The sequence below is a fragment of the Ahaetulla prasina genome, chromosome 9 (assembly GCF_028640845.1).
Source record: "Ahaetulla prasina isolate Xishuangbanna chromosome 9, ASM2864084v1, whole genome shotgun sequence".
NCBI classification, from domain to species: domain Eukaryota; kingdom Metazoa; phylum Chordata; class Lepidosauria; order Squamata; family Colubridae; genus Ahaetulla; species Ahaetulla prasina.
In genome coordinates, this window is record NC_080547.1 from 3,226,624 (window position 1) to 3,239,986 (window position 13,363).

Here is a 13,363-nt window from a genome sequence, read left to right on the forward strand (position 1 = left end):
TTTTTAAATAGAGGGTTTTATTTCTGTAAGTCAGCTGGAGTCACTGTGAGTGAGTTGGGCAGCCATATAAATTTTCTGGATAAAAAAACTTAAAACTTGGCAAAGCACCTCTACCCATAGCAGTCTACCTGTAAACAAATTAAAATGCCTTCAGCCAAGCTTCACTGGTGGCTAAGATGCTGAGCTTGTTGATCGAAAGGTCGGCAGCTCAGCGGTTCGAATCCCTAGTGCTGCCTAATGGGGTGAGCTCCCGTTACTTGTCCCAGCTTCTGCCAACCTAGCAGCTCGAAAGCACATAAAAAACGCAAGTAGAAAAATAGGAACCACTTTTGGTGGGAAAGTAACAGCGTTCCGTGCGCCTTTGGTGTTGAGTCATGCTGGCCACATGACCACGGAGACGTCTTCGGATAGTGCTGGCTCTTTGGCTTTGAAACAGAGATGAGCACCGCCCCCTAGAGTCGGGACTAGCACATATGTGTGAGGGGAACCTTTACCTTCACCTTTATTTATCTTTATCAATCTCTCACTTTCTTTGCCGGGCGCTTCTAATTTAGAAATGGTCTTAGAATAGACTTTAAGTACAGGATTATTATCATTGCATCTAAATATTCACCGGGCCATTAACCTTTATTTGATAAATAACAATTCAACAAACTATGAATTTAATATGATCTCAACCATCACACATTCGCTACTTGCCTATGTTTGATGGGCTCAAAGCAGAGCCGGAAATAAATATTTAAAATAAATCCAATCTTGGCCAAGGATTGCATGGTCATTTGCTAGCAGATGGAAAAAAAAATATAGGCACAACGTGTTTATGGAAATAAAAGTTTTATCCTTTCAAGTAAACAACTTCTCCTATGTGGTCCCCAAAAGTTTATATGTCATTTTTTTGTTGCTTTGCTGGAATGTAAAAATTCATTTTCATAGTTAAAATTAAAAAGAGGCAGGGTTGTTTTTTTTTTGCATTTATATCCCGCCCCTCTCCGAAGACTCAGGGCGGCTTACACTATGTCAAGCAATAGTCTTCATCCATTTGTATATTATATACAAAGTCAATTTATTGCCCCCAACAATCTGGGTCCTCATTTTACCTACCTTATAAAGGATGGAAGGCTGAGTCAACCTTGGGCCTGGTGGGATTTGAACCTGCAGTAATTGCAGGCAGCTGTGTTAATAACAGACTGCTTAGCAGTCTGAGCCACCAGAGGCAAGTTTAAATTGCTCAATAGCTGAGAAGATATTGAATACTGAAATATTCAAACATTTCATTAAGGGAAAAACCCTCCACACAATTATTATCAAAAACTCCATTGGCTGAAGCAGAAGAATTTCATTCAAAAAATAAAATAACTTTTTCTGCAGGACTAGAATTAAAACAGAATTATTAGCAGAACAGTCTAAGAAGCGTGCAAAATAGCTCCATTGCTTTTTTTTTTTAATTGAAAAAGTTTTAAAAAACAAAAACATTTTCCCCACTTTTTCCCCCCTCCCTCCCAGAAACTCCATTGCTTTTTTGTGTGATATATTTAAAGTTAAAAAAAAAAAATCAAGAAAACCAGCTTAGATTTTTTTCCCTCACCCTGCTTGACCAAGTGAGCATTTCTCAACCTCAACAATTTTTTAAGATGGATTGACTTCAACTCCCAAAATTCCCCATCCAACCAAAGCCAAAATTCATTGGTTATGGCCATCTTTTTCTGCCCTCCCATAGGTAAAAGTAAAGGTTCCCCTCGCGCATATGTGCTAGTCGTTCCCGACTCTAGGGGGTGTTGCTCATCTCTGTTTCAAAGCCAAAGAGCCAGCGCTGTCCGAAGACGTCTCCGTGGTCATGTGGCTGGCATGACTCAACGCCAAAGGCGCACGGAATGCTGTTACCTTCTAACAATTTGTTGAATTGTTATTTATCAAATAAAGGTTAATGGCCAGGTGAATATTTAGATGCAATGATAATCCTGTACTTAAAAGTCTATTCTAAGACCATTTCTAAATTAGAAGCGCCCGGCAAAGAAAAAGAGAGATTGATAAAGATAAATAAAGGTAAAGGTAAAGGTTCCCCTCGCACATATGTGCTAGTCGTTCCCGACTCTAGCGGGCGGTGCTCATCTCTGTTTCAAAGCCGAAGAGCCAGCGCTGTCCGAAGACGTCTCCATGGTCATGTGGCAAGCATGTCTCAATGCCAAAGGCGCACGGAACGTTATTACCTTCCCACCAAAGGTGGTCCCTATTTTTCTACTTGCATTTTTTAAGTGCTTTCGAACTGCTAGGTTACGCGGCACTAGGGATTTGAACCGCTGAACTGCCGACCTTTCAATCGACAAGCTCAGCATCTTAGCCACTGAGCCACCACACCCCTCTAATTTATAAAGCCTTCCTATGGATACCCCTAATTTTTATATAGAGTTCTGGATATCTGGATGTGGCCTTTATTATGAAATGCCCCATCTTGTTTTTTATTTTATTTGAATTTATATCCCGCCCTTCTCTGAAGACTCAGGGCGGCTTACATTGTGTAAGGCAATAGTCTCATTCTATTTGTATATTTACATACAAAGTCAACTTATTGCCCCCCCAACAATCTGGGTCCTCATTTTACCTACTTCTTAGACTTTGGGAATGGGATTTTAGAGATTAACAGAGTTGGAAGGGACCTTGTAGGTTATCTAACTCAACCCCCGCCCCCCCAGTGCAGGAAACCCTACATCATTTCTGACAGATGCCAGTCTAGTCTTTTCTTGAAAGCTTCCAGCGATGAAGCTCCCACAACTTCCGAAGACAACTTCTGTTCCATTGGTTGATTGTTCTCACTGTCAGAAAGTTCCTCCTTATTTCCAGGTTGAATCTCTCCTTGTTTAGTTTCCATCCATTATTCCTTATCTGGCCTTCAGGTGCTTTGCAGAATAGCTTGACTCCATCGTCTCTGTGGCCGACCCCCATATATTGGAAGACTGCTAACATGTCTTCCCTGGTCCTTCTTTTTTTTTTCTTTGATTCCCATCTTTTTTCCCTATAAAACGTTCTTACTTCCTTTCCACGGAAAGAGATAGTCCTTCATACAAACCCATTTTTTTCAACAGAAGTGCAAAACGCTAGGATGCGAAGTCCCGCAGAAAGTCTAATTTTGAGTGACATTCCATCCTTCCGAGGTGGGTAAAATGAGGACCCAGATTGTTGGGGGCAAGATGCTGACTCTGTAAAACCACTTAGAGAGGGCTGTAAAAGCAGTATGAAGCGGTATATAAGTCTAAGTGTAATTGCTATCCTTCCTTCTTTCCTCCCTCCCTCCCTCCCTCTCTTATTCTTCTTTCTGGAGGCACAGTGGTTAGAATGCGGTATTGCAGGCTAACTCTGCCCACTGCCAGGAGTTCGAATCTGACTGGCTCAAGGTTGACTCAGCCTTCCATCCTTCCGAGGTGGGTAAAATGAGGACTAAGATTGTTGAGGGAAATGATGCTGACTTTGTAAACCGCTTAGAGAGGGCTAGAAAGCACCGTGAAACAGTATATAAGTCTAAGTGCTATTGCTATTGCATGGCAACCAGCATGTATTTACAATGGTTTCGGTGTTCTGGGGTGTGTGTTTGCCACCTTCCCAGAAGGCTTCGGACAAGCAAAGTCAATGGGAGATGCTGTATTCGCTTTGTGACCATGTTTTTTTTAAAATTTTTATTTGAATTTATATCCTGCCCTTCTCCGAAGACTCAGGGCAGCTTACACTGTGTTAAGCAATAGCCTTCATCCATTTGTATATTATGTGGTTTACTTAACAACCGTACTGATTTGATTGTGGCAGAAAAGGTTGCAAAATCAGGCACGGCTCCCGTAACACCCACCTTGCTTAGCAACGGGCATTCTCATCTCAATTCTGGTCGTAAGATGAAGACTACTTGCAGCATAAGAGAGTGATGAATGTGGCACAGGTAGTTCTTGACTTACAGCAGTTCGTTTAGTAACCGTTTGAAGTTACGACAGCATTAAGTCTTTCTGGATAAGAATCTGGTGGATTATGCAGAATGTTTTGAAGAAGAAGATAAAGTTCCTGCTGCAATTTTTCCTTTTGGGAATAATAACAGACTGTACAGTGATTGAGGCGAAATTGATTTTGAACTTAATAACAGCAGAAAGACTGTTGATTGGACAATACTGGAAGAAAAAAGAAGTACCCACAATAGAAGAATGGATATTGAAAGTTTCTAATTTGGCTGAGAAGGCTAAAATCTCAGCCTTCTTGAAAGGCAGTACTCAAGAAAAATATCTAAATGAATGGAAGAATTGGATTGACTATATTCAGAATAGATATCAGATTAAGAGATTTCAGATTGCCTTTGAATGAAGGATGTTGTTTTTGATTTTAATGGAAGAAATCAGGTTATGTGAAAGAGAAGGATTATAACTGTGTTAGATTCCAAAAATTTAATGTATGAATGTTTGTTTATTAAACTATACCTTGTGTTTGCTCCGGAAGTCGTGGGAGAGGGATTTTGGAGGGAGGGGGGGAGGGAGGGGGGATGGGAGGGGAAAAATTTATTTGTTTTTGTAAAACTTTTTCAATCAAAAAAAAAGAAGTTACAACAGCATTGAAAAAAGTGACCAACGCCCATTTTTCACACTTAACAACCGTTGCAGTATCCCCGTGATCCAAATTCAGACGCATGGCAACCGTTTCATATTTATGACGGTTGCAGTGTCCTGGCGGCACGAGATCCTCTTTTTTTTTTTTTATTCAAAAAGTTTTACAAAATTTTTTCCCCCTTTCCCCCCCTCCTCTCCCCTCCCTTCACAACCCCTCCCCGACTTCCCGGAACGGGCACAAGGTATAGTTAAAAATAAAACAAACATATGCTAAAAAATTTTCATCCCAACTTAATTATACCCCTACAATCATCAATTCCTAACTTCCCCCAAAAACAATCAAGAATAATACATCATAATCATTCAAAACAGTCTGATAACTCTTAGTCTGATATCTACGTTGAATATAGTCAATCCATTTTTCCATTCCTTTAAGTATCTTTCTTGTGTATTGTCTTTCAAAAGGCTGATATCTTCGCCATCTCAGCCAAATTGGCAACTTTTCAATATCCATTCTTCTATTGTTGGTACTTCTTTTTCTTCCAATATTGTCCTATTAGTAATCTTGCTGCTGTTATTAGGTTTAAAATCAATTTAGTCTCAATTACTGTACAATCCGTAATAATTCCCAACAAGAAAAATTGCGGCAGGAACTTTATCTTCTTTTTCAAAACATTTTGTAAAATCCACCAAATTTTTATCCAAAAGGCCTTTATGTCCTTACAAGTCCACCAAATATGAAAATATGTAGCGTCATCACAATTACATCTCCAACATTTTGCTTGCATTTCTGGATACATACACGATAATTTTTTAGGATCTAGATGCCATCTGTAAAACATTTTATAAAAATTTTCCCTCAGATTCTGTGCCTGCGTGAATTTAACATTTCTAACCCAAATTTTTTCCCCTCTTTTTATGACCTTCTGACAAGCGAAGTCAACGGGGAAGGGCGGAGTCACTTAGCAGCCCTGTGACCAACCTAACAACTGCAACGATTCACTTAGCAACTGTGGCAAGAAAGGTCATAAAAATGGGGCAAAACTCACTTAACAACCCACTCCACTTAGCAACAGAAATTCGTGGTCGTAAGTCGAGGTTGACCGGTACTAGGAGACAGTATTTAATTGTATATGAAATCCAACATGAGAAACAAAAAAAAAGAGAGAGCGAGCACAAAATTCTGGTCATAATTTGATGTATTAACAATGGCTAAAAAAAAAAATCTCCAGAGCAAAGAAGTGGATGAAAGCTGCAATTGTGGGTCTATTAAATTGGGGATTAAACCCCTTTTAACTTTGCAGTAATAAGCACGCCTTCCAGAGGGTGTCAGAACAAAATCAGGTGGCCCACAACGTAATGCTTCAATTACCTTTCTTTCTTTCTTCCTTGCCTCTGTGTTCTCAAGCTTAAAACCAAAGAACAGCATGATCTCTCAAATCGGGGGGTGTCAAACTCGATTTCATTGAGGGCCGCATCAGGGTTGTGTGTGACCACAGGGGGCCAGAATGGGCGTGGCCAAGGTGGGTGTGGCCAGCTCGACGTCACTCATGTCGGGGGCTCCTGTGGCGGCCCGAGGGCTCCCGATCTCTGTTTTCGGCTGCAACGGCCTCCTGCAACCCTCAGCCAGTGAAAACGGAGCTTGGGAGGGCCATGTGCGGTCCTCCTGATCTCCATTTTCACTGGCGGAAGCACCATGGGCCGGTCCTTTGCTGTTTCCAGGACGGCCCCGTGGGTCAGATCTAAACAGCCCGCGGGCCAGATCCAGCTCGCCGGCCTTGAGTTTGACACCCCCGTCTTAAATGATTTTTAGCAGCTTACTTCCAAGTCCGAATAGCAGCCTTCACAAAAGGCTCTAGATCAAGTTATGCCCATCGCAAGAATTCGATGACATCCGAAAGGGAGGTGGGGGGGGGAGAAAGAAAGATGCAAATGATTTCAATTTCCTTAAATTGCAAAGGTTGCAATTAAGAGTTTCTTTTTTTCTTTTCAGGAGGTAAGAATAACGCAGATTATTTCAGCCCCTATTCTTCCCTTGCAGTAACCCACGATGATCAGGGGTTCCAATTCACCTACCGCCTCACATCTCCAGTAAATATTATTTTGCCAAATGCTTGGCAGGAATCTGGAAGCAACCGCAAAATAACCCACCTGGCTCAATAGGAGAGATCATACTGCATCTTTGTTGTTTTTTAAAAACAAAAACAAAAACAGTCTTATTCCTGAATCAACTGAAGTACAAAAAAATGCACACCTGAGTATCTTGGTGTCACAGACATTCACACATTCTGCGAGAGAGTAAGTAGTCTTTGCACAATTGAACACAGGATTGAACCGTAAGCCTATGGCTCAAAACAGGGAGCGCGCTTCCTTCTCATCTGCTCCAAAGCATGCTTCCTGCCAACGAGTGGAAGGCAAGATTAGCGCCGTGCATTTACAGATGCAAATCTGTACCGCCACTGATGTGCTCGCAACGTCTCCTGAAATTGTTTTCGTTTACCGAGAGAACGTCAAGCTAGAGCAGTGGTTCTCAATCTGTGGGTCGCGACCCCATTGGGGGTCGAATGACAATTTGCCAGGGGTCGCCTAAGACCATCGGAAATATGGGAAGTATACTTGCAAGTCGAAGAATCGCGCTCCAATGGTTGACTCCACAAGCCAGTTGCAGGCTCTTCAAATCGCTAGCCGAATTCGGCTTCAGGCGCAATGAATTAAAAAAGAGAGAAATCTTTGCTCTCAAGCCAGCTGCAATCACTCCCAATCGCTCGCCTAATCTGGCTTCAGGCGCGATAAACTTAATAGGGGAGGAGTCTCCGCTTTAATGCTTCCGTCCTGTATTAAAGGGGTCGCAGCATGTATTAAAGGGGTCACAGCACTATAAAGGTTGAGAACCACTGAGCTAGAGTAAGATGGAACCATCGTACTGGGAAATAATAGATCTATGTAGGCAGGGGTGGGCTTATAAAATTTTAGCAAGGGGTTCTCTGCCTGGTTGCTGGGTGGGCGTGGACATGATGGGCGTGGCCTAGTCGGCCTCCTGCACCACGGCGGAGGAGGTGGGGGTGTTTTTGCCCTCCCCGGGCTCCGGAGGCTTTCCTTCAGCCTCTGGGAGGGTGAAAACAGCCTCTCCAGGCTCCAGAGGCCAGAAATGGGCTTATTTCCAGCATTCCCAAACTTCCAGTAGGCCCGTTTTTCACTCTCCCCGAGCCTCTGTGCGTGCCCTGCACTTACCTGCATCCAAAACGGGCCGTGTGGGGACTCCTGGGAGGGACGGGGTGGGGACCAGCCAGGAGTGGGATTTGGGGAGTTCTCTTAACTGCACAGAATCTTAGCTAGAGGTTCTTCCGAACTCCTGCAAACCCCCAGCAGCCCACTCCTGTATCTAGGAGAGCTTTCCTCCTGCCTCTACTCATCATTCAGAGCTTCCTGTACCTTCTACCTGCTGACTTAGTACAGACTAGGAACTCCTCTTCCTTCATCATAACCTTCCTGAAATGAAAGCATGGTAGTAGTCAGAGCTTGTAAGGTCCCACTTTGGGAAAGACATAACATGAAAAGAAAGCAAAGAAGCTGGACTTTGTTTTGGAAGGCTGGTTCTTTGCTTCGGTTGTCTTCTTCATCATCCTTTCTTCTCCTTGGTGGGACAGGTATCCCACCTGGTATTCCCGACTCCCACGTTTTCTGACTTAAATTTCCTCTGCCCTCCCAGCCCAGCTGTCCTTGGAAATGCTAAAGGAGGAGGAAGCAGTCTTGCAAAGGCTAAATGAGACCCAGGACCTTCCTGCTCCTTTTGCAAGATGTTCATCACCATCGCAATAGATCGAAGTGCCAGGGGGTACCACCGGCTCACACCCTCTCCCAGGTGCCCAGGATCCAAAGTTTACCAGGAAAGACCCCACTTTGAAATCTTCATGAATCCTGGGCAGTCATTAAAAGAATTACTCAGTCCTAAGTGTCAATGTCTACCCAGAATATGAAAACCTCATTGCTCAAAGTACCATTTGACATTCACTATGGGGAAAAAACAACAACACCTTTTGGTACCTCCATCATTTTTTTTCACAGTCGCACAGACCCCAGAGGAGGACTGAAAAAAGATGCCGTTTCAATGAGGATGTCCTTGCTCTGTTTCCTCTCTCTTGAAAATCCCTTTCTTCAGTCTAGATTTTATGTATACCTTATTGCCAGCCTGAATTGTCTTAGGATTTGTCAGGCAATGTTTTTCACCCTGCCGTGTTGCTTTCTGATAGCCAAGCTACCTGCTACAAATGATTATATTATGAAGAGCTCAAAATCTTGACTAGCTTGTAACTCAGGTAAGTACCAGAACCTCATATTATCATCTGAGACTATCGTCTTTCAGAAAAAGGAAAGGAGGGAGGGAGGGAGGAAGGCAAGGAAAGGAAAGGAAAGGGAAGGGGAAGGGAGGGACAGAGGGAGGGAGGAGGGAGGGAGGGAGGGAAGGGAAGGGAAGAAAAGGGAAGGGGAAGAGAGGAGGGAGGGAGGAAGGAAGGAGGAGGGAGGGAGGAGGAAGGGACGAAGGAAGGAAGAAGGAGGGAGGGAAGGAGGAGGGAGGAAAAGGAAAGTGGAAGGAAGGAAGGGAAGGGAAGGGAGGGAGAAAGGAAAGAGGGAGGGGAGGGAGGAAAGAAAGGAAAGGGAAGGACAGAGGGAGGGATGGAGGAAGGAAGGAGGGAGGGAAGGGAGAGAGGGAGGGAGCATGGAAAGGAAAGGGAAGGGAAGGGAGGGAGGGAGGAGGGAGGGAGGGAGGAAAGGAAAGGGAAGGACAGAGGGAGGGACGGAGGAAGGAAGGAGGGAGGGAAGGGAGAGAGGGAGGGAGCATGGAAAGGAAAGGGAAGGGAAGGGAGGGAGGGAGGGAGGGAGGGAGAGAGGAAGGAAGGAAGGAAGGAAGGAAGGAAGGAAGGAAGGAAGGATGGAAGAAAGGAAGGAAGGAAGGAAGGATTGCAAGCTCTCTTCCTTGCCTTGGACATTAAACAAGGTGAACTGCCTTCAATTCATCCACTGCTCAAGCAAAAACCACACCGTTGTTACTACCAGAACAGAAAGAGTAGATCTACTATGTTGCTGTATGTTCCGGGTAACTCTAGTAAAACTCTAGTTTGCACAAGCAAACAGACAGGAACGCGACATGTTTATCAAGGCCTCCAACTGTCGGCTTCCCTTCCCTTCCCAGACGGGAAGCCACGAGGGCATAACGAACAGCTTCCCATGGTGAACGGGGTAAACTCCTTTGTACGGTTCTGGTATCCTCAAAAGACTCGACGCAGGACCATCGCGAACATTCTGGCACTAGGCTGGGTCTTGAGAAGACTTCAGCAACCGACGCGCAAGCGTAGATCCTTCTTAGCTTTAACTTTGTTGGCAGTCTCTGTTCTCTGCATTCGGAGCTGGCGCAAGCTAGCAATTGTTCATCCAGGACATCCCATCCTCAGAACGCCCGTTTCCCGGCAACATCCACTTTGCTGCATCGTCACACGTCTGAGGTTCTGATGTTTTCATCCTCCAAGTCAATCAGAAAACGGCGCTCTCTGAAGTTCTGGGGCTCCGACCTGTGTCGGAAACGCCGGACCTGGGTCTCTCCAGCTTCTCGCTCTGCAGACAAAGGGGCAAACCCAGAGTTGCTCACCTCTTCGGCCTGTTCCTTGGATGCCGGCAGCTGCTTCTCTTCCAGCTGCGGCACGGGCATCCAAGGTAGCCAGCAAGAAGTGGAAGGAACTTTCTGGCCAGCTTTGGGCTCCTCTCCTCGCTGCTTCAGCCATGCTATGGAGGCCGCGGTGGAGCCGGACAAGGTTGGGCTTCCTCGCTTATCCATCGACACGGATCTCACCAAAGGCATTTCCTGCAAGGCAAAAACCAGAAGATCAGCGGCAGTTGAGAATCAACACAGGTAGTCCTTGGGTTCCGTCGGTCAGTTTAGCGACCGTTCAAAATTACTACGGCGTTAAAATAATAAACTTGGAACCCATTTTCAAAACAGCAGCTGTCAAAGCGACCTTTATAGTATTTTTTGCCTCCTTTCTTCGCTCACTGGATCTCCAGATCTCCAGCTTCAACAGTCTCAGCCCATAGCAAGTCATGATGATCCAGCCCCAATTCTGCACCTAGCACGTTCCAAACCCTCCTGGCCTGCAGGTGCACAGCACAACCCGCCACTTCGTCTTCTAAAGAGCCACCGCCCACAGATGAGACCCTCCACTTGGGGCTCATTGCTGTTTTGGGGGCAGCTCTCTGCCTTTGTGTCAGTGGTGAAATCTGAACCGGTTCGCCGGTTGCGCATGCGCAGTGCGCTCCACGCACCAAATGTGAGGTGTGCGCATGCATGCAGTGCATGCCAAAGGAAGCATGGTGTTGTGCCTCGTCCGCTTTCCCCGCAGCCGGGGCCTTCTTATCTGCTTCCGAACGCTGAGGAATGTCCTAGCATGCCTCCCGGCCCCAGCCCTGGCTCCATGCCCAGACAGGCTGAGGAAGAAGAAGCGCCTCCAGCCCCCAGCCCTGGCTCCATGCCCAGGCAAACGGAGCAACTAGACCCCTCCCCCTCCCCCACAGCATGTGAGCCTGAGGAAGGTCAATTACCAACAGCTGCAGACTGGAGTGACCCTCGCGTCAGAAGACTTGATAGACAGAGGCAACAGAAGGAAGGGAGGGGCAGGCCTGGATAAGTGCTGAGTCATGGAGCCACACCCCATGGCCTATATAAAGGATCTGCTTTCTGGCATTCTCTGAGTCAGGCAAAGTCTAAACATATCTTGCTGAAGTCACTTTCTGGTCTCCTGCCTGCCTTGAGAACTTTGCTAGGACTTTGGCAGAGCTGCAGAGGCACGCCTGATTCGGATTTCCCTGACCCGGCCGTCAGCGGAGGAGTGGGACACGACACATGGGGTAAGTAGAACAGTGTGTGTGTGTGTGTGTGTGTGAGAGAGAGAGAGAGAGAGAGAGAGATCAGCTGTGGCGTGCAATCTTTTTTTTTAACCATTTAAAAGCGTTTTTTTAAAATCTATTCGGCTGAACCGGTAGTAAAAAAAATGCTTTAAAAAAGTAAAAAAAAAAAAAAAAAGGCTCTGACGATCACGCGCCACAGCTGTGATCGCCGGAGCCTCTTTTTTAAAAAACTTTTTTAAAGCATTTTTACTACTGGTTCCGGAGAACCGGTAGTAAAAAAATGCCTAAAAAGTAAAAAGTAAAAAATAAATAAATTCCGAGTGACGCGTGATCTTCGGAACTTTTTAAAAAAGCCTTTTTAAAGCATTTTTTAAAAATGCTTAACAAGGGCCTCTGGTGGCTCAACAGACTAAGTCTGTCTGTTATTAACACAGCTGCTTGCAATTACTGCAAGTTCAAGCCCCACCAGGCCCAAGGTTGACTCAGCCTTCCATCCTTTATAAGGTAGGTAAAATGAGGACCCAGATTGTTGGGGGGGCAATAAAAGTTGACTTCGTATATAATATACAAATGGATGAAGACTATTGCTTAACACAATGTAAGCTGCCCTGAGTCTTCAGAGAAGGGCGGGATATAAATTCAAATTAAAAAAAAAAAAAGTTCCGACAATTGCATGTTGCTCACCTGATCGTCAGAACTTTTTTAAAAATATTTTTTACTACTGGTTCGGGCAAACCGGACCGAACCGGGAGCATTTAATCCCTGCTTCGTGCCACGGAGACAAGGCAGGAGTGAGTGATATGAGCAACGGTGGTGCAGTGGTTAGAATACAGTACTGCAGGCTACTTCTGCTGCCTGCCGGCTGCCTGCAATTTAGCAGATTGAATCTCACCAGGCTCAAGGTGGATTCAACCTTCCATCCTTCCGAGGTGGGTAAAATGAGGACCCAGATTGTTGGGGGCAATAAGCTAACTCTGTAAAACCGCTTGGAGAGGTCTGTAAAGCACTGTGAGGCGGTATATAAGTCTAAGTGCTATTGCTATAATCAAGCAGCCCCGACTCATGTGCTCTGAGACCACTCAGAGCATGCTGTGGTCTCAGAGCATGCTGCATGCTTTGCTTGGGCAAGATGGTTGTGGAGCTGGACCGCATGGTGCCTCAGCATGACAGGAGAAGTGTGAGATCTTCACCTAACGAACATTACCAAACTTTAAGATAAGCTCTCATCATAAAATGGTAGCAATTATGTTTGCAACCACCATGATGGCTGCAAACTAAGGGTGCGCACGGCTTTGATGGCAAGTTGTACTACACATCGCTGAGCACAAAATTCAGCTTCCCGAGAATCCCATCTTTCATTGTTATCCAGTGACGGTGATTGCAGATGTTGGCTACCTGGAACAGGGTGCTTGAAATGCTAGCTGGATTTTAAAGAGACAAGATAGGATGAGGAAAGCTGGGACCTTCCCTCAGCCTGTTAGTTCTATTTATTTATTTAAGCAAATTTATAGAGCCACCCAACTCACCCTTGGGGACTCTGGGCAACTTACAAGGATAGAGCCCCAATACAAAAAGCCAATAACCCTCCATCCCCTGGTGACAACAATCAAATTGAGCCATTTTATGGGCTCCATATCACTCTGGGGCACCCAAGACTGTTGGCAGAACCAGGTTTTCAGGGCCTTCTGAAAGAATCTCAAGGTGGAAGCCAACCTTATCTCTGCAGGGGTGATGTTTCACAGGGAGAGGGCCACCAAAGAGAAGGTCCTTCCTCTTGCTCCCACTAGATCAGCGGTCACCAACTGGTGGTCCATGGACCACTGATGATCCAGGAGAAAATGTTGGTGGTCCACAGAAAAATTATTTGCATTTTTTAATATTGCAGGGGTCCT

General features: G+C 45.3%; 1 protein-coding gene across 5 annotated transcripts in view; it reads right to left on the reverse strand.

The window, feature by feature from the left end:
• Positions 1 to 9,635: 9,635 nt before the first annotated feature.
• The window catches only part of PLEKHA2 (pleckstrin homology domain containing A2), a 115,725-nt gene continuing 111,997 nt past the window's right edge, over positions 9,636 to 13,363 (reverse strand). For all 5 annotated transcript variants that reach the window (XM_058194486.1, XM_058194488.1, XM_058194485.1 and 2 more), the window contains one exon: positions 9,636 to 10,431. In XM_058194486.1, the coding sequence (XP_058050469.1) occupies positions 10,063 to 10,431 (369 nt within the window). In that variant the 3' untranslated portion in view covers positions 9,636 to 10,062. The remainder of the gene's footprint in view (positions 10,432 to 13,363) is intronic.